Here is a 21,667-nt window from a genome sequence, read left to right as displayed (position 1 = left end):
TATATTGTATTAGCATTAAATTTTCTTAAGAGTGGTAACAGGATTCTGATTGTGTAGGAGAGTATCTTTGTTCTTAACTGATATGTATTGAAATATTTCTGTGTCAAGGGTTAAGTGTCTGCAAAGAATTGAAGTGATGCAGCAAAATAAACTTGTCCACACACATAAGAAGCAAATGTGGAGAAATGTTAAAAACTGGTTAATCAATATGGGTTCATTTGGCTGCTCATTGTATTTTTATTGTTACTTTCTGTAGGTCTGATATTTTCGAAAATAAAAAATTGAGAAAAGAAAATTTATTCAAAATTCAAGCAGGATTTTCTCTTTTGCTGGGTTTAACATGTACGAAGTAAGGCTACCCATTTGGGTCAGTTTGGGAGGGAGTTAACGGTCAGGTGTCTTTCAAAAGGATTGTAATTAAAGAAACAAGAGAACACTGCAGTTGACGCTGTGCGCTATCACCTTGATTCGAATCTTTATTAGACAGATGGGAAGGTGGAAAGAGAGTGAAGCCACCCAGCCTTGAATCTGGATCCTGTCTGGTTTAACTGTTCAACCTCTTTAGGATTCAAGTTTTCTCATCATAAAATGAAAACGACTTGACATGATTAGTTTTATCACCATTTGATCACTTGGTGATCAAATGTGGACTTCCATTCATGTACAAAACCTTTCTCTTAACGCTATGTGCATCTTTTCCTTCATTAAACTCATGCGGTCCTGTGGGGAGGTGATGGGAGCGAGAAAATGACTTCTCCAAGGTCACACGGCTAGTCACGGACCCAGGCTTCCTCACTTTGGGTCTGGTGCCCTTTCCACGCCTGCCAGAGAGGAGGCAGCGGCGCTGATGGGGATGCAGGGATGTAGAGGCGCCCAGGGAGAGAAGAGGCCGCGGGAAGGGAGGTGGTGTGAGACCCGAGGAGGCGCCGGCCCCGGCAAGGCTCATGGAGAGGCGGGCGGCACTACCGGCCGGGGTGCGAAGAAGGGAGCGGTCTGTGTGCGGCAGAGGGAGGGTCGCGCGGGCCGTGGGGCTCGGCGCCGTAGTGGCGGGTGGCCTGGGCCCACTGCAGCAGGGGCGCAGGAGGCAGAGGCCGGGGCCGAGGTTGCGGACCAGGCCGGAGAAGGCCACGGATGCAACGGGGCTAGGTCATTTCTGTGCAGGTGGGCGGTAAGTGGGCGCCAGGGGCGGCAGGGGTGCCGGGTAGGGGTCGCGATCCCCCACCTAGCCGGTGGGCGGGGGCGGGGCCGGCCGGTGGGCGGGTCTTGTTGGGCCCCCGCAGGAGCGGCAGCGGCGGCGGCGGCGCAGGCGCGGTTCCCGCCTCCTCCCGGCTTGGTGGAGTGAGTGGAGGCTGCAGCCCGGCTCGGTTTGACTCGACTCCCGCGTCGCCGCCGCCGCGAAGCCCCCCCCCCCCACCCGCTTCTGCCCCGCTTCCGCCTCGTCGGCATGAGCTCCAGGAAAGGTGAGTGGCCCGCGGCCGCCCTGCGTTCCTGCCACGCGGCCGCGCAGGCCGGCTGGCCGGCCCGACCGTTAATGTGTGTCTGCTCTTTCCCCAGTGCTGGCCATTCAGGCCCGAAAGCGGAGGCCGAAAAGAGAGAAACATCCGAAAAAGTGAGTCCACGTTGCGCTTGTCCCTGGGCCTCCGTCCCCGCCCTGTCTAGGGCAACCCGCGACCGCGCAGGGGAAAGTTGCCCGGGTCCCCTGAGGCCGGCGAGCGGCAGGCTGATCCCCCGGGACGGCGGTGCTCTGCTCCTGCGCACCCCGCGGACCGCCCGAGGGGGGGAGGGGCGGACGTGGGAGGGGCGCGCGGGCCCGCGGCCGGAGGGCCGAGCTCGGCCGGCGCCCGTCTTCCCCCGGCCGGGTGGCCACGGCCGTCGGGGGTGGGCGGCGGGCGGCCAGCAAGCAGGCGCTGGGCGTGCGCGCCCCTCCCTTTGCGCCGGGCCTGCCTGGGGTCGCGGGTTGTTCCCGGGATGGGCGATGGCGGGCCAGTTCGGGCGCGCGGGGTGCGGGGGTCAGGCGGCGGCACGGCTCGCACCTGGGCCGCCCGCGGGGCGGGAGCGGAAGAGGAGCCTTGGGTGCGAGGGAGCGAAAACCGTCTCCTCTTCTTCCCGGTCCCCGCCTCTCGGCCTTTTTGCTCACCACCCGAGCTGCTTGTCAAGGGGTTAGCTTCGGGCGTGTTCCTAACGCGACTTCAGCTCCCAGACCTGTGCGTTTCGCGCTCCGTTTTTGCATTGGAAACTTTGTGCTTGGCTCGTGCGTGACTTGGGTGCACGGTGGCTGCGCATGGGTCGTGGGTGGCGACGGGCGGGTCGGCCGCGCGTAGGGTTGGGGACCCAAGGCTAGGGCTATTTAAGCACCGTCGTGCCGGCGCAGGTCACCTCCTTGCCCATGCCAGCCCCGTGGGGCTTTCCTGGAGAGCTGCTTCCCTCCCTCCGTCCTTCCCCGCAGGGCTCTCATCTACCAGCCCGCAGCATCCTTACCTTTCTGCAGATGGCTCGCTTCGTGCTTCCTTTTGAGCAAGACCTCTGTGTGTGGCATCTTTGCGGACAGCCCAGGATCGTCCTTAATAAAATCGTGAAACACTCACTGGTTTGTCTCTTTCCTTCAGGGAGGGGGATATTCGCAGCACTCCTAGGATTTTTACCTTCCTGTTGGCCTCTGTCGTTGCCTAGTGAATTTCCTATGCATTGGTGGCACCTAGGAAAAGTGGGCAAAGGCATTACTAATGGAGCGGGATTTCATGACAGGATTTTCTTCATTTAAGAACTGAACATAACTTTTTTTTATTATTTTTATGGTTCCACAAAATGTGGATATCGACCTAAAAATACCTTAAGAAAAAAAAAATAGGGTGTGGGAAAAGGACTTACTAATGACTTTAAGAACCAGAGGGTAGAAATTGGATATTGGATTCTTTTTTAATTTTATTTTTTATTTAAAGTGGAATGGGTTTTTTGGTAGTTTATGATGCTTTTTAAAAATTAGTGCTAGCTTTCAAGTTAATCAGAACCTTAAATTTGGGATTTCCTTTGGTAAACCACTGAAGTTTAGCTCATATCTGAGTGAGTGCTTGGGTTTAATCATGGCTTTCAGTTCAAAGCATTGATTTAGTTCCACATAACCCATTATGTTCAGAAACATAAGTTGAGAAAGCATGACTGGTTTTGAGGACAACTATGTATGTGTATAAATAAATATCCATCTGCTGTTGTCTATGCATACATGTGAAAAAAGAGTTTTAATTGTATATTTCATGTTTTCACCTTTTAGGGTCTGATTTTTATAATCACCAAGACCCTTTTTTGGTGCTTGGTATCTAGGATTTCTTGTGGTGTGTTTCTGAAGAATTGAAGAATATCCACAGTATTCTGTTAACTCTCATGTCTCTCTGCCAGTCTCTTCCACTATGTATAAGGTATACGTGATAAGATTTGAAGGAGAAAATAGCTAATGAAAAGATTTACTGACTGGTGTGCAAAGTAATTAGCAAGAAGAAACCAGCCCAAATGCATAAATGATTGAGGCAGTGCTATTTTTCACTTAATTCATTGAATCAAGACATTTTTAGGGCACTGGTGGCTCATGCTTGTAATCCTACCTACTCATGAGACAGAGATCTGGAGCATAATGGCTAGAGGATAGTCCAGGCAAAAAAAGTTCTAGAGATCCTATCTCAACATAAAAAGCTGGGCATGGTGGGGTATGTCTGCCTGCCATACCAGCTTTGGTAGGGAGCTTAAATAAGGATTACTGTCCAGACTCATGGGCAAGAAGCCAGACCATGTCTCCGAAATAACCAGAGAAAAAAGGGCTGGAGGTGTGGCTCAAGTGGTAGAGTGCCTGCCTAGCAAGTGTGAAGCCCTGACTTTAACCCCCAGTACCACAAAAAAAAAAAAAAAGATTGTTTCAGATAGTAAGAAGAGAGAGGAAGAAAATGAACATGGGCACCTTAAGAAATATTAATGATAGATGATGATTGAACATGTTGCTTACTGCTTATTGTTTACATATGTTTATCACGAGTGACACCCTGTGAGGAAGGTACTGTTTTTAATCATTATTTCGTATAGGAAGAAACAGGGTCACAGTGTGAGTAAGTAACATGCTCAGCTGTTAAGGTTGAATATAGGCAGCCTGGGACCAGAGTCTACTCTCAGTGGCATTTGAGCAAAAGCTAGAATGAGGGGAGGAGGGGAGGGGCCTGAGAATCTCAAAGGTCAGAGTGGCTGGAGTGGTACAGAGGTGGATAAGAGGCAGACATCACACCTATAGGGCCTAGTAGGCCATTGGAGGCTTATATCTAGGAAGGACAAGGCTCTCCTTCCTGTTTCAAACAAAACAAAAACAAAATCCCTCAGAGAGCACTGGCTAAGTGGAGAATAGATTGTAGTGGTGGGGGAGTGGGAGTGGAAAGAGTGGGAAGCTGGGCACCTGTGGCTGATGCCTGTAATCCTAGCTACTTGGGAGGTTGAGATCAAGAGGATTGAGGTTTGAGACCAGCCTGTGCAAATAGTTTCTGAGACCACATCTCCAAAATAACCAAAGCAAAATGGACTGGTGTTTGGCAAGATACGGCGTGTGTTTCTGTTGTTCCAGCTACTTGGGGGATGTTGATACAGGAGAATCCCTGGAGCCCAGGAGTTTAAGGCTAGCCTCGACAATACAGTGTGACCTGGTCAAGACAGATAGTAGTTTGTTTTTGGTTTGGAGCTAGAGGTCAAACCCAGGCAGGGCTGTCTGCATTAACTTATAGTCTTTTCACAAGGTAGAATGTAATGATAACCTTATCTCCAATCTGTGACTCTGTGTTTGATTTCTTTCATTTAGCTTAGTGTTCTCATGGTTCTTCCACATTATAACGTTCTGTATAAAGGAATACAGTATTCCATATAAAGGAGTGAAGTATTAATACTTCACTCCTTTATGTTGCCAAGTTCATTATATTGATTCTATGTTACTTATCCATTCATCCATTATTGGGTAGAAGGAGTTATTTGGGCTTCATGTCTTTTTAAACTTCTTTTTAAAAAAATACTTACTGGAACACTTTAATCTGAAGTAATTTGATTCACAAGAAGTATTGCAAAAATACTAGAATTCCCTGTGTACCCCTTGTTCATTACCTCTCTCCCCCCCAATAGGTGATATTTTACAAAACTATAGAACATTGTCAAGCCAGGAAATTGACACTGATACAATATATTTTTCACTCAAGAAAAACTGAAGAGGATCATGAGTTTGAGGCCAGCCTGGCCTACAGGGTGAGACTTTGTCTGGAAAACAGAAACAAAACAGACCCAGCATCAACTAGCAGAAAGCCCTAAACAACAAGAAACTACTTGGATTTCACCAGTTTTTACAGGCACTCTTTCTGTGTGTAGTTGTGTCACATTTTGTCACTTGGGTGGATTAATGTAATCACTATAAGCAGCATGCAGAAGTGTTTTATCACTGCAAGAAATCACCTTTTGTTACCTTTAAGAGTGACTTACTCCTCTCAGCCCAGCCCATGAGCACTGACCTGCTCTGTGTTATCATAATTTTGCCATGTTGCAAAAATCATATGGCACATCACTCTGGACATTCACTTATTTCACCCAGCATAATGATGCCCTTGAGATTCATCCATGTTTCCTGCGTTAGTATTCATCCCTCCCCCACCTTGCTTGTGCTTGGCAGAACCCAGGGGTGTGTGCATGGCTAGGCAAGCGCTCTACTACTGAGTTACACCCTGAAACAGTAATGTTATACTATATGGAAAAATAGTTCACCCATTCGCTTGGTAAAGGACGTGGTTGTTTCTAGTTTTTAACTTTTAGAAACAGAGCTGCTGAACATTGGTGTATAAAAGTTTGCATTTCTATAAAATGATTAACAGGAGTACAATTGCTGGAGGAATCGTGTTTGTGTTTTTACTTTATACCAAGTTAGCAACTTGGTCTTTTAGTGTCTTTTTTTCTTTTTAAGTTAATCTTTTTTAACTGATGCATGAAAAAACAAAAATTGTGTGTATTAATGGAGTATCATGTGAGGTTTTTTTCTTTTTTTGGTGGTACTAGAGTTTGAGCTCAAGACTTCATGCTTGCAAAGCAGGTGCTCTACCACTTGAGCCACACCTCCAGTCTGTTTTGTTCTGGGTTTTTTGGAAATGGGGTCTAGTGATCTCAGTCTCCCAAGAAGCTAGGATTACAGGTGTGAGCCCCTGGTCCCCTGCTCCATGTGATGTTTAAATACATATACTTTTGTGTAATGTTTAAATCAGGTTTAAATGCATCTATCTACTTACACATTTGGTACTTCTCTGGGTGATACTAGGAGTTGAACTCAGGGCCTCACACTTGCCAGACATGCACTTTACCACTCTGCCAGCCCTTTCTGCATTGGTTATATTTGGGATAGTATCTTGCTTTATGCTGGAGCCAGCCTGGACTGTGATCCTCCTAATTGTGCTTTCCTGTGTACTTGGGATGACGGGCTCATGCCACTGTGCCCAGCCATCAGTTGAGACGGGGCTGGGCTGGCCTGCAAAGGTGGTCCTCCTGCTCTTTGCCTCTTGAATAGCTATTACAGGATTGGGCTACTGTGGCCAACATTTGTCACTTCTTTATATTGAAAACTCTTCTAGCTTTTGAAATGTACAGTACTTTTAATTGTTTTCTGTTGTCACGCTGCTGTGCAGTAGGACACCAGAACTTCTTGCTCCTAAGTGTGACTTAGTACCCATTACTCAAGCTTTCCCTGTTCCTCACTCCTCCTTATTCTCCAGTGTCTGGTAACCACAATTCTAGTCTCAACTTTTACAAGTGAGATCAGCTGCTAAAAATCCATGTGTGAGCGAGATTGTGTAGTACTTGTCTTTCTGTGCCTGGCTTATTTCATATAATGATCTCTAGGTCCATCCATTTTGTTGCAAATGGCATTACTTCATTTTTTTTTTATGCCTTTGTAGCAGTCTATGGTTTATATGTATCATGTTTTCTTTATTCTTCATCACTTGATGGACACTTAGGTTATCTTCATCACCTGACTATTGTGAATATGCTGCAGTAAACACCACCAGAGTGCAGATGTCTCTAACATGGTGATTTCATTTTCTGGGAGTAGGTTTGTTGGATCATATGGCAGTTCTAGTTTTAGTTTTTTGAGGAGCCTCCATACTGTTTTCCATAATGGTTGCACTAATTTGCATTTCTGCAACAGTGTGCAAGGTTTTCCCTTTCTCCACATCCTGACCAACATTTGTTACACGTAGTCCTTTTGATAAAAGCCATTCTTATTGGGGTGAGATAGTATCTTATTGTGGTTTTGATTTGCATTTTCCTGATGTTAAAGAGCTTTCTTTCCTTCTCTCTCTTTCTTTCTGAGCTGTACTGGGGATTTAGCTCAGGGCCTGGTGCTTGCTAGATAAGCATGCCCACCACTTGAGTGATGCCCCAGTCCTTTAGTTTTAGTTAGGATCTTGTACTTTTGCCTGTGCTTTCTTAGGACCTTGATCTTCTTACTTCTACCTCCTAAGTAGCTGGGATTATCAGTGCACACCACTGTGCCTGGCCCTGTTGTCTGTTTGTTTTGTTTTGGCTGTACTGGAGTTTGAACTCAAGGCCTAGTGCTTGATGGGCAGGTGCTATACCACTTCAGCCACACCCTTAGCCTTGTATGTTTCTTGATTGAGTTGTTTTTCTGTTAATGAGTTTTTGGAATGCTTTATATATATTCTGAGAATTAACCCTGTGTCAGGTGTATAGTTTGCATATATTTTCTCTCATTTTGTAGGTTGTGTCATCCCTTTATCTTGATGATTGTTACTTTTGCTAAGTAGAGGACTTTTAGATCGATGTCATCCCATTTGTTTATTTTTGCTTTTGCTTTTGTTTTCCTGTGCTTTTGATTTTTTTTTTTTTTTTTTTAAGTACTGGCGATTGAACTTGGCTTCACACTTGCTGGGCAGGTGCTCTAGCACTTGAGCCAGCCTCCAGCCCTTTTTGCTCTGGTTTTTTTTGGAGCTAGGATCTTGCTTTTACCCAGACTGGCCTGGACCATTATCCTCCTATTTATGCTTTTCACAGTAGCTGTAATGACAGGCACATGCCACCAAGCCCAGCCTTTTATGTTGAGACACGGGGTCTTGGGAACTTTTTGTCCTGGCTGGCCTGGAACTGCAATGCTCCCTGTCTTCTATTCCCATATATTTAGGATGATAGGCGTGTGCCACCATGTCCAGCTGTTGGTTGAGATGGAGTCTTGTGAATTTCTTTGCTAAGGCTGGCCTCAAACAGCGATCCTCCCCATCCCTGCTTCCTGAGTAGCTAGGATTACAGGCGTGACTACTAATACCTGACTTTGCCCTGGGCATTTTTGAGATAGGGTCTTGCTTTTTGCCTGGAGCCAGCATCAGACCACTATCCTTCTACGTACAACTCCCATATAGTTGGGATTACAGGCATATACCACCACACCTAGTTTATTTGTTGAGATGTGGGGGGGTGGGGAGAGTCTTGCTAACTTTTTGCCTAGGCTGGTCTTGAACTGTGATCATCCTGATCTAAGCCTACTTAGTGGATAGGATTACAGACTTGAGCCACCACACCTGGCTCAGGCTCCTAGTTTCAGGTCTTACATTTAAGTTTTTAGTTCATTTTGTTTTGATTTTTGTAACTGGTGAGAGATGGGGATTTAGACTTTCTTCTGTATGTGGATACCCAGTTTTCCCAGCACTGTTTGTTGGAAAGATTGTCTTGTCTCCAATGCATGTTCTTGATACCTTTGTCAAAAAATCAGTAGGATTGGGCTACATCGTGAGTTCTAGGCCAGCCTCGGCTAGTTAGTCAGACCCTCTCAATTCCCCCTTTCCCTGCCAAAAAAAGCCCAGATACAGTGGTTATTGCCTGTTATTCCAGCTACTCAGGAGGCAGAGATCAGGAGGATTGTGGTTTAAGGAGGATTGTGGTTTTCCTAGCCCAGGTAAAAGGTTAGTGAGACTCCATACCAACAAATAAACCACATGTGGTGGTTTTTGCCTGGAGCCGGCATCAGACCACTATCCTTCTACATACAACTCCCATATAGTTGGGATTACAGGCATATACCAGCTATGCCAAAGGTGTAGGTAGGATTGTCAGAGGCCCACCCGGGGCAAAATCACAAGACCTTATCTAAAAAACAGCTAAAAGCAAAAAAGGGCTGGGAATGTGCACAACTCAAGTGATAAAGCACCCACCTAGCAAGTGCGAGGTCCTGAATTCAAACTCCAGTACCACCAAAGAAACAAAAACAACTCCCCCAAAAAACCAAAACAAAAACACCTCAGTTTGGCTGACTGGGCAAGGTGATACACATCTGTAATCCCAGCACTTAGGAGGCTGAGGCAGGAGGATAGGGAGTTTGAGGCCAGTCAAGTTATGGAGTAAGACCCTGTCTTAAAAAGAAAAAAGAAAAATCAGCTGGTTGTAGATGTGTGGGTTTATTTCTAGGCTCTGCATACTGTTCCATTGGTGTGTATCTATTTTCATGCCAATAAACATGCAGTTTTGATTACTGTAGCTTTGTAGTATATCTTGAAGTAGATAGTATAATGTCTTCCGCTTTTTTTTTGTTTTGTTTTGCTCAAGATGGCTTTGATTTTTTTTTTAATGGATTGCATACAAATTTTAGGATTTTTTGGTTTTTTGAACAGTGTCTTTTGTGGTATTGAAATTTGAACTCAGGGCTTTATGTGTGCCTAGGCAGGCACTCATATTGCTTGAGGCACACATCCAGCCCTTTTTGCACTGGTTATTTTAGAGATAGGGTCTTGCTTTTTGCCTAGGCTGGCCTGGAGTACAATCCTTTTGATCTCATTGGTATTTTGATAAAGGGTTACATTGAATCTTTAGATTGTTTTGGGTAATATGAACTTTTTAACAGTAATGCCTCTTCTAGTCCACAAGAGTGGGATGTCTTTACATTTTTTGTGGTGTTTTATGTGTCCCTTTCTCTTCCTGGTCTCTGCATAGTATCTGTGATCTCTGGTGAAGGAATTCTTTTTTTTTTTGGTGGTACTGGGCTTGAACTCAGGGTCTACACCTTGAGCCACTCCACCAGTCCTATTGTTGTGAAGGGTTTTTCAAGATAGGGTCTCACAAACTATTTGCCTGGACTGACTTTGAAATGCGATCATCCTGATCTCTGCCTCTTGAGTAGCTGGATTACAGGTGTGAGCCACCACCAGGTGCCCAGCTAGTGATAGAATTCTTGCTGCATCTTCTGGCCACTTGCCTTTCTTCTCTTTGATGGGTCCTTTAAGACTATTGCTTCTCTGTTTCTGTAGTATTGGTTCTGACTGCTACAGAAAATGATTGGTGGCACTGGCTCAGTAAATCACAGGTGAGATAATTTTGGAATGGAGTGAGTGAGAACATGGCAATATTACTAGGTAAGCCTCAACCCTTTCCTGTAGTATCAACACAGTCTCCCAAGCCCATGAGCTTGGACCTCTCATGGAAGGTGATAACCCCTTTTTTACTTCTTGTTTGTTACACATTTGTTTGTTCAACAAACATGTTTGGCTTACTAACTGTACAGTTTAATATAGTTAGCACATGTGAAGCATATACCTAGTGTTGCATATTCCTACTGTTAGGCAATGTGTTGGATGCTAGGAAGACTAAATAAAACCCATTTTTTTCCCTCTTTTTAAAGTCAGTGTATATTAATTGTACAAAGGGGTTTCATTGAGCTATTCCCATACATGCACATGATATACTTTGATCAAATTTATTTACCCTCTGTATTACTCTTTCTTGTTCTCCCTCCCCATTTTTAAAACCATTTTTAATGGAACTCATTATTTCATTTTCATACTTGTGCATGAAGTACTTTAATCATATTTAGCCCTCATCCTCTGTTTCACCCTCCCCCACTGCTTTCTACCTGCAAACAGTCCCCCTGTTTATACTCGTGTCATTTTTTTCTTTTAGTTCTAGATTGTGCATATGAGGGAGAACATGTGATATTTATCTTTCTCAGTATGACTTCACTTAACATGATGATTTCCAGTTCCACCCATTTTCCTGTGAATGACATAATTTCATTCTTCTGTATGGCTGAATAATAGCTCCATTGTGTACATATGTCTCATTGTTTTTAAATCCGTTCACCAGTTGATGGACGTATAGACCAATTCCATAGTTTGGTTATTATGAATAGTGCTGTCATAAACATGGATGTGAAGGTATCATTGTATGCAGACTCAGATTCCTTTGGATATCTGCCCAGGAGTGTTATAACAGATCATATGGTAGTTCTGTTTTTAGTTTTGTGAGGAACCTTCATATTGATTTCTATACTGGCTGCACTAATTTACATTCCCACCAGGGTTCCTTCCCCCCAATCCTCACCAGCATTTGTTGTTTTCTTTTTTTTATTATAGAAATTTTTTTTATTGGGATATATTGTGTGTGTGTGGGGCATAATGACCATTCTGATTAGGCTTACGTGTTGTTCGTTTTCTTAATGATAGTCTGACTGGGGCGAGATGAAATGTGTGTGGTTTTGATTAGCGTTTCCTTTATGGCTAAGGATGTAGAGCGTTCTCTTATGTATTTATTGGCCGTTTATACTTTGTAAAATCAAGTGTTAACTGAAAGATAGAAGAGATTCTTATATGCAGAATGTTCCAGGACAGTGTAACCAGTCCTTAAAGATGCAGGTATAGAGGTGTTTAGATTGACAAGGGAAGGCTTTAGGAAGAGACCTTTTTAATTTAAACTTTATTCTTTTTTTCTCTTTTTTTGCAAAGCAGCAGCAGAGTTTTAGTGAGAGTAAGAGAGTGAGTGAGGGAAAGCAGGAAAATATACTCCCCAAGGAAGAGGAGGGGAAGTGGGCGCTGAGGGAGGTAGCTGAAGAGCAGCATCTGTAGTTCAAGAGCCTATTACTCTTTTGTACTTATGTTTTAAATGATAAAAGTGAATAATATTGTCATGGCAGAAATTTTGGGCAGTACATAACAATTTAAAGAAGCATCAGTTGTAGCTCTAAAAGGTGTATTACCCTTTTGTGCATACTTTTGTTATTGCATCTACAGTATTCATATGTATGTAGTAAAACACGTTAATCATAAATGTACTTACAATTTTTTTATAAAAAATCTCCAATTTATTTAAAATTCAGTTTCAAAAACTTAAGTTATAGCAGTCATAGAAAGCAGGAAATAGTCAATAAAAGACTGATCAGAAGCATTGGATTTTTATTTGTTTTTAATCACTATTTTGGCTTTATTGAAAGCATATTTGCACAAAAGTATTAACTTCAAAAATTTTAAGGAGATTCTTGAGGAACCTAACACACTGTATACATACTGCCATACAAAGAACATTAGAACAGAACCAAGAACTTTTTACAAAATATGAAACCTACCCTGATTTGCATAAAAATATTGCCCACAAAGGTAAAGCAGGGATTCTTTGAGTGTTATTTTTGAAGCAGGGAACTCTAGTTTTGATTGCACAATAAGATGATTGATAAGAAAGTCAACGTGTAGATTTTAATATAAAAATGAGAATTTTATAATTAGCAGAGTGAACAGTGAGAATTCTTAGGGGCTGAAGCAGGCATCAGTGGTTAAAATTGTGAGGTAAACTTGAGTCCTGTGGGGAGTCCAATCCCAACAAAGTTTATCCTACAACCAAGTTCATAATGTTTATCTTAAAACACTAAATGGTACATTGTAAAATAAAAAAGAATCAACAGCAGTACTATACTCAGTAATTGAAATGTGTCCTGGTGGAGATGCTTCAGTTATTTTGCTAATGGTTGTAAAAAATTTACAAATATGCAGAACAAAGGGAAACATTTAAAAAAAAGTGGTATTTATTAGGAAGGCAGATTTATACCCCAAAGGATGAAGTGGGCAGTTCAGGTAAAGATTGACTGCCCTTAAGGGAAGAATATTTCAGATGGTCAGGATTGCCTACAACATGGAATCTTGTTAGTTTACTAAGTAGCCATACAAGGAAGCACACACTCAACACTTATTCCAAACATTTTTCTATTTTTAATTGACATCCACTTGAAAAGAAATCTCAGTTTTAATATTGACTTACTTTAAAATATTCTTCCATCTGATTCTGTGTTATTTTCAAACCAAGGAACTCTAGTTTTGATTGTACAATAAGATGATAAGAAAGTCAACATGTAGATTTTAATTTAAAAATGAGAATTTTATAATTGGCAGAGTGAACAGGGAGAATTAATATAATATATAATATTAATATCATTATTATATTTTATTATAGTATAGTATATATTGTATATGTTATATAATCATAAATATGTAATTATTAACATGATTATTATATAATTATTATAATTTACAGTTATTATTTAACTTACTATTCAAATTAAATACTATATCTGGTAATGCTTGAAAACTATAGAAAGAAAAATTAAAGGAAAAATTACAAATATTTCACAGGGTGGTTGGTATCCAGATCATTTGGGAAACCAGCTTAAAAATTTGACTTGACCATCTCATTATCAACAGGCAGTTGTTTCTGACTTTTGAGAAATGCTACTGCTGCCTCCCCTGCTTTTCTTCTATATTTGTCCTACTAAGACAGTCTACTAAGACAGTCTTCCATGTTGTCAATCAAGAAAGATGTACAGTAAGGAGAACTTGTTGCATAAAATTGTGTCAGTAATATATCTCAGAAAATACTCCCATTTCTTTGACTTTGTTTAAAACCCAGACAGGTTTGAAAAGGTGGTTAAGGTACAAGACTGAAAGTTTTCTGGGTATTACAAATTGAACTTTCTTTTGGGACAGAGGGAGGAGAATGAAACAAGAAGGGAAATAGATCGTAAAGAAATTGCAGAGAGGAGAAAGAATGCACTCCTAAAACAGAGTAAGCCACCAGTGGCATGTCAAGGTCTGCTGCTTGAAGACATGCTCACTTGCATGTCTCTGGACTTGATTTAAGCATTTTATTCCTTCAAAAAATTAAATCTTATCAGTTGCCATAAAACCCATGAGCTGTGTTACTGAATAGAACTGTCTCTAAATCCATGAACAGTACTGCTTAATAGAATCTTTATTATTCTGCTTCTACTTTCCAACTTACTCTTGTAACAAAAAAGGCCCCAGGTACTTATAGCTTCCCCTAATCATTGCCTTCAAACTAAAGACCTCTAGCATTTCTAAAAATACAATAAACTTATCATTCAAGAGGATATGGTCCTTTCATATTACAGCTGACTGTAATTTTAGTTAATTTACAATAACTTATGAATGAAATGCACCTAACTACACCTGTGTAAAAGTGATCATGTTTTAATTATGGACTTAAAATGTCTCAACACAGCTTTAATTAGAAAAAATGAGATTCCAAAAGCATTGCTAGAAAATCTCACAGTTGGGAAGTTACTGAAAAAATTTTTTACATATAATTTGATTATTAACAAATTAGTAAATCTTAATTAGAATGATGAGGCAAAAATAGTAAAACCACACTTTTCCTATATAACGCTACATACTATCTTCTGATAAGGATAGCTATCATACGTGATGGAACCGAGGAGATGTAATTACTCTGCTGTACACCCAGGATCACGGTCTATTTATCTTCTTTCTCTGCATCGTCTTCAGCATCTTGTTTCCTCTTTTTTCCCATAGACCTTCTTTCTTCCTCTTCCTCCTTTTCTTCCCCTTTAGTGTAGTCATCATCTTCATTCTGAATTTCTTCTTTCATTAAGTATGAAAGGCCTACCTCTTCTCCCTCTCCCAGTTCTGAGTCTGCCTGGTTTATGTCCTCATCTTCCTCCTTTTCCTTCTCCTTTTCTCTTCCTCATCTCCTTCAGGTGGACCAGATTCATCTTCCTCAACTTCATCATCTTCATCTCCATCCTCCTCCTCCTCTTCCAAGTCTGGTGCTTTGTTGCCCCTCCAATCAATCCATCTAAGTATGTGACTTGCTGCAGCAGTTCAAAAATACTGTCTCTGTAATCTTTAGGTTTGTGATCTCACAGTTAAACAAATCAAGACTTCACATTTTTAAGATTCAAAGAGTTTCTACTGTACTGAGATCATTGATTTTGTTTCCACTCAGATTTAGGTAGGTAAGATCTGTACATTTCTCTGTCAGCACTTTCAAACGTTCTGAAATTATATTGTCACTAAGTTCCAACTTTCAAAGTTTATTTAAGCTGGGAAGTCAAGCCAGTGATCTTAATTCCATGTTAGCCATATTCAGAAACTAGTTCTTTAAAAGTGTCATTCAAGCCTTTGGTTTACCCATTGACACACAGCCAGTTATGAAGGACTGTCTGTCACCTTCTCCAGAGCTCTGTTTCTTAACTCCACATAAATCCTCTTCTTCATCTTCATGTCTTCCTTCTGCTCGTCTGCTGCTACTCTCCTCCTTTCCCACTGCCCCCAACCCTAAAAATTTTTAAAGATTTGGAACATAATGAAAACCAATGCAAATACAGATGCTGACTATCACCATAAAGGTGTGGGGAAGAAGGAAAAGAATAGTAAATGGAGTCTTGGAGTCTAAGGAGTTGGGATTCTTAACTTGACTGCCCTCGCCTTCCTGTCATCCCTCCCCCTCCCCCTCCCCAAAAAAGCTCTTTCCTCTTCAACAGGAACTCAGACTTCAGGATGATGATTTTTTACATATTTATATTGTTGTAACAGCATCCAGATAAAGATACAGAACTCTTCCAGCACCCCATAAGGTTTCGTGTGCCTGTCTCCTCAGTCTTTACTCCGCCACTAAGATGTAATTACTTTTCAGATGAGTATTATTATTGGTTAATTTTGTCTGTTCTTGAATTTCATATAAGTGAAATCATACAGAATATTCCCTTGTGTCTTCTTTCCATCAGTGTATGTGTGAGACCTGTCCATGTTGTAGTATGTACCAATAGTACCAGTAATTCCTTTTTATTGCTTTGTAGCCATCAATTGAATAAATAATGCCACACTTTACTTGTCATTTTGTTAATGGGCACATACTGCCGCTCTCTCTCTCTCTTTTTTTTTTTTTTAAATGAATTGTGTTTTTCTTACTGATTTATAGGAATTCTTCATAGATTTTTAGATGGGTTATTTGTCGGATGTATCAGGAGAGCACCCTAACCTGGTCTTGAAGAGCAGGTAATAATTGGTGTTAACCAAGTATAATAAGAGAGGGCAGGGCTAGGGCCTGGGTTGTATCTGCATGTGGAGGTGTACAATGGCGTGTTAGTACTAGAATGTCAAGTAGTCATTGTCGGGTGGGGTAAGCATTGAGTGAGTGGGGCTCTGATGAGGTTACACAAGGGACTGGGATGTGTTAAAGTGACAGAGGAACATTTCAGAAAGATTCCTCTGGTTGTTGTGTGGAGTGGGACTTAGAGGTTTAAGGCCTGAGGAGACAGAGTGTTAAGGGGGTAGAATTTATTGGAATTAGTGCCCAGTATAATGAGGGAGGAGAATGGAAGAGTCTAGTAGGAATGCTGGGTTTCTGAATTAGCTCAGTTTGTAGATGGTGTAGCCATTCCTCACATAGGGATTGCAGAGTATGTTTAGGAAAAGTTAATGGTCCTTTGGTTGGATTGTGAGAGCTCCCTTCCCAACTTCCAGTTAAAGACTCTTGGTCAGTATTTGCAGCTGGAGCACCTGAAGAGCTTAGGAGATGTGTATTGGGTGGGCATTGGCAGGTAGCTGATAGTGGCATCTTGCTGAATTTGTTGACTGAAGAGAAGGCCCCAGGCAGGGTTGGTAAAAGAAGAGCCAGAGAGGTGGGACAACCTGGAGAAAGTTGTTCCACAGTCACCCTTTGTTATTCTTTTTAAAAATTTTGAGGCTGTTTTCAAGTCTCCCTAGTTTTCATTGGCCATTTAGAATAGTACTGGGTTTGTAGACTAAGGACACTTGATATCTTCAATTGAAAGCACATTTAACTTCTTTCCCTAGCTTTAAAAATAATATATACCATATTTAGAAATTATAGGAGTATATGAAGAAGGAAAACAGACATTCCTCTTATTCTTACCAGCCAGTAAATTAAACACCAGTAAATTATTTTGGTATATTTTCTTCTGGGCTTTTTCCCCCATGCTGTGCTTTTATAATAGCTTTTTTAAAAAAGATCATCTTTTATATATATATTATTTTGTATCCTGCTTTCCTTGTATTTTGTTATAAATATTTTCCATGTCCTTAAAAACTTTTCATAACCTCCTGGTACTGGTGGCTCATACCTGTAATCCTAGCTACTTGGGCGACTGAGATTGAGAGGATCATAGTTTGAGGCTAGCCCAGGCAAATAGTTTGAGAGACCCATCTCCAAAACAACCAGAGCAAAATGGGTTGGAGGTCCATTGGCTCAAGCTGTAGAGCACCTGCTTTTTGAGTGCCTCCTTTGCAAGTGTGAAGTTGAGTTCAAACTCCAGTCCCACCAAAACAAAACAAAACAAAAAAACTTTTCATAACCAGTTATTGAGGGCTGCAGCATTCTAATTTACTTAGCTATTTCATCTGCTTAAACATTTCGCTGTTCCTAGACATATGTTAGTATCTTTGTCAGCATTTAAAATGTTCATAGAGTAGGTGGAGTCTTGCCAATGGAAATTTTGGGTCAAAGAGAGTCTTTTTAAGGCTTTCAAATTTTGGAAAAATTCTTCTTTTAAAGAAGAATCAATGGAATTAGGACTAGCTGGTTATGGGAAATGGAGAAGAAAAGCAATTAAAAATGACAAAATTAAAGTTTGACTTAGAATGGCTATTTAGTGAATAGTTAACATGTTGGGAGAAATTGTTTAGCGATGAAGAAGCTTTTAAGTACACTGAATTTGAAAATTACAAATATCCTAAAGGGAGTATGTTACAGGGAACTGGTATTCACTTGGGAAGCAGGAACTGAGAGGACTATTAGGCTAGCAGTATCAGTTTACTGCAGGGAAGAGGATAAAGGAGTACTTTGGCCTGAAACCTGGAAAATGTTCGTTGTGGTAAAATAAATGAAAGAAGCAAAAGAAAGTTTAAAGAGAATAAATCAGTGGGGCAGGAAAGTCTAAGGATAATGAGATTTGAGAAAAGTTCACTGTTTGTTAATTTAGCTAATCATTACTCGTCTTCAGATTTCATTATGACTGATCTGTTTTCTTTCCCTCCCCTTTAATTTTAACAGTTTATGAAGAATTTACCTATTGTTATTTCTTTTTCTGCTATAGGCAGATAGTACTATCTGTATTAGAGACTCAGGATTGGAGTGATTTTTATGATGCTACATTTGTATTAGATGTCTCATAGTACCACTCAGACTTTCAGTGTCAAGTCTTGGGTTCTGTTCTCAAAGAAAAAAAGCTATTACATGTTGTTTGCCAGATTTTTAAACTTTAACTTTCTTTAATCCCAGGAACAGTTCTACCAGCCAATGGTGAGGGTAAAATAGCTTCTTACAGTCTCCTAGTGGAGTTATTGATCAGAGAATTTTTTTCTTTCTTTCCTATTTTTTGTTAGGGTGCTTTGCTTTGTTGTTGTGTATGGGAACTTTTCAGATTCAGTTTGCATTTTAAGATATTTTATGAACCTAAGCATAAGGCAGCCCTGATTATAAGCCCCCTAATTTCCCAAAGAAAAGATTAAAATCTTATGACATCTTGAACATGTAAGCTTTGTGGATATAGATGAAATAGTCAAAGTCTATTTATGATGTTTGATTTCTTGTTAGTTACAAATATATTTAAACTCAAAAATTTCTGTGTTAATTTAGGAGTACCACTTTTTATCCATTTGTGTCATGAAGCAGTTTTATTCAGACTTGTTTTTGGTTTGCCATTGTGTAGTACATGATAAGCAGCTGCTCTACCATGGAGCTATCCCTGTTTAGATGTTCTGTACTTGCAATATTAGTGATTATTGTTAGCTGTGCTTTTGAGTCTGTTCAATAATTCTCTAGAATATAAAATAAAAATTTTTTATTTTTTAGAACACCGAATTTTCAGAAAAGCTGAGTGGATAGTATACAGAGAGCACACGATAGGTACTTCAGCGTATACTGCTAGAAATATGGCTCTTCTTGAATTCATGCATGAGACTGATACCGGAAGTTTTATATATTTTATAGTTTGCAAAACAAGGGGACAATTTTTGTTGTCACTTAGTCTGTGGAATTACATTTATTCTTACTATCTAATGTCTAACTTGATATTTAAAGTGATTATTACACAAAAAAGCTGTGTACAGCATTAAATGAGGTCATACCCTTTGGGACTAATTCCAAAAAAGTGTTAAAGTTAATTGCTACCTTTTAAGTTTATTTTGTTGTGTGGGTATCTCTAAGCCTCCCAAATGAGTATTGATTAAAGCTATTGGAGATTTTTCCAGTTCTTTCAATTTTTGAACAGTTCTTAGCCAGTCAGTAAGGACTCCAGTGAGCCATGCTCCTCTAAGAATGAATTTTACTTTGGGACTCAAGGCATAATTTCTTACTGTCTGCCATCAAGCCAAACAATACCGTATTCTCATTGTTAATTTCTTCTCTCCTCTTTTGCTTTATTTTATTAACAAGTAAGAAAATTCAGAAAACAATCTATCCTAAGAATGAGTTTGTAAACACTAAAATGTCAGGAAACTACCTTTTTTTTTTTTGTGGTATTGGGGTTGAACTCATGGTCTTGAACTTGCTAGCAGACATTCTACCACTTGAGCCATACCACCAGCCCTTTTTTACATTGTTTTTTTTTTTGATACAGGATCTTGCTTTATGCTTGGGCCAGTGTGGATTATGATCCTCTTATTTGTGCTTTCCCATCTACCTGGAATGACAGTTATACCTTGCTATGTCTAGCCATTGGTTGAAATGGGAATCTCATGAACTTTTTGTCCTTGCTGGCCTAGAACCATGATCCTCTTGATGTCTGCCTTCCAAGTAGCTAGGATCACAGGCTTGAGACATTGTATCTGGGCTACTACCTCTTTTTTGAGAAATAATTTTGGCTCGTATTTGAGCATAATTGATACTCTATGCTGAATTCTTAGCCTTAATAGGTAAATCATACAAAATGTAGGTATAGATTTTTACTACTTACATTTGAACCAGTTTCTACATTGAATATATTTGTAGTCAAGTAGCTTTGCCAATGTGTTTAAGGTTAATTATTGGTGTGCCAATTTGAGTGCATTTGTTTCATATATCTGTTAGACAAATTATTAATGTATTTTTGAGCATTATAATTTTCAAGTCAGGATCTTAGAATGTGAAGCCTAAAAGTGTAGAGAGAATGTCTGGATGATATTGTTGAATAGTTTAAACTTGTGCGTGTGGTAACACATAGCACTGTCATTCACCTTAGTTGAACATGCAGTGTGGTTGTGTGTATCCTCTGCTGCTGAAATTTGGTAGATGTCCTCCTGGATGGACTGCGTGTGCTGGACTGGTTTAGTAATTGGGGTGGGAAAAAGGGTAAAGACAGACTTTACTAGAATTTGCATCTCGATACATCTGATTTAGTGGTCTTTGAAACTATCATTCTGCAGCAAGACAAGCCATTCTGGGACTGATGTAGAAGAAAAAGTTTCTAGCCCTCAAAAGAGAAATTGTAAGAGCCTTATTTTTAGACTCTGCTGGGAGGGGAGAAAATGTATTCTCTTCCTGAGGCACAAGTTTAATTGTGATACACTCCATTTAGAAGAGGTTTCTGGCTTTTTGTTAGTCTTTACTTGAGTGCCTGGATGCTTCCTTTGGTCATCACTTGCTGTCATTGCTTCTGGTGTCCAGGGTACAAAGGTGATACTCCTGTTTCTATTGCTACCTGGCTCTTGCAGTCACTTATATAGGGGAGCTTACCAAATTGATAATTTCTAGAATGTCCCCATTGGTAGTTTTTTTTTTTTTTTTTTGGAGGGGGTTAGATTATCCTAAACAAAGATGTTAATGAATGTTAATTGTGGAGTTCATGTAAAATTGATTACATCTTTCACAAATGAAGTATACTGCATATAGCTATAGAGCTGAGGATCCATGGAGAGCACTTGAACCTTACTTTGTAATAGCAGAATGCTTTTTAAATAAAATCTCAAGTAGAATACTATTATATATAAAGGGGAGAAATGTCTCCATGCTGGGAGAATTGGCAGGTCCTAGTCACCTGGCCTGCCCTTCACCCCTGCAGTGCTCCAAAAGCAGCTTCTTTGAACACAGTTTAAAAATCCACTGCCCTAAAGCATTCCATATTTCCACTGAAGGAGGAATGAAGGCATGAAGATTGAATTACTTGATGAAGGTTACTTACTATTTAGTTCCTGAGCCAGTTTAATACTGTCTTAGAGTCCTGGATTCTGATTCAGTGGACTTTGAAACTAGTAGTCTACAAGAACACAAGTTATTCTTCAACTCCTGTAAAAGATTATTCTATGAGCCTTTTTGCTGGAAGGAAAAAGGAAATCTCTTTGTTTGAATGGAGACTGCTCTTAATATGTCACATTAAGTCTGTATTATTTTATCATGTACATATATGGTAGGAGTGGGTTAGCAGATGCCTTATGTAGAAAACCATAATATATATAGGAAGATAAAAAGATAAAAGGAGTAACCATGTTTTTTTTTTTTTAAACTGCAGTTTTTCTACATTTATTTTTAACTGGTATGTAATAATATAAAAGTTGTACATAGTGGGGTACCATGTAATGTTTTGGTATATATATAT

The 21,667-nt window shown here is 40.5% G+C and overlaps 1 protein-coding gene and 1 pseudogene across 15 annotated transcripts in view; one reads left to right on the top strand and one right to left on the bottom strand.

Annotated features, from left to right (window-relative positions):
• The first annotated feature begins 815 nt into the window (after positions 1 to 815).
• The window catches only part of Srpk2 (SRSF protein kinase 2), a 200,325-nt gene continuing 179,473 nt past the window's right edge, over positions 816 to 21,667 (top strand). For 5 of the 15 annotated variants that reach the window (XM_074064939.1, XM_074064936.1, XM_074064937.1 and 2 more), the window contains exons 1-2: positions 817 to 974; positions 1,555 to 1,609. In XM_074064939.1, the coding sequence (XP_073921040.1) occupies positions 848 to 974; positions 1,555 to 1,609 (182 nt within the window). In that variant the 5' untranslated portion in view covers positions 817 to 847. Of the gene's footprint in view, positions 975 to 1,352; positions 1,461 to 1,554; positions 1,610 to 21,667 lie in introns of those variants that run through there. The other 10 variants (XM_074064944.1, XM_074064941.1, XM_074064938.1 and 7 more) reach the window with 9 other exon arrangements.
• On the bottom strand, positions 14,587 to 15,356 carry LOC141416842 (acidic leucine-rich nuclear phosphoprotein 32 family member E pseudogene; annotated as a pseudogene).

The sequence above is a fragment of the Castor canadensis genome, chromosome 2 (assembly GCF_047511655.1).
Source record: "Castor canadensis chromosome 2, mCasCan1.hap1v2, whole genome shotgun sequence".
NCBI classification, from domain to species: Eukaryota; Metazoa; Chordata; class Mammalia; order Rodentia; family Castoridae; genus Castor; species Castor canadensis.
Note: the sequence above shows the minus strand (reverse complement) of the source record. Positions and strands in the feature narration are given on the sequence as shown.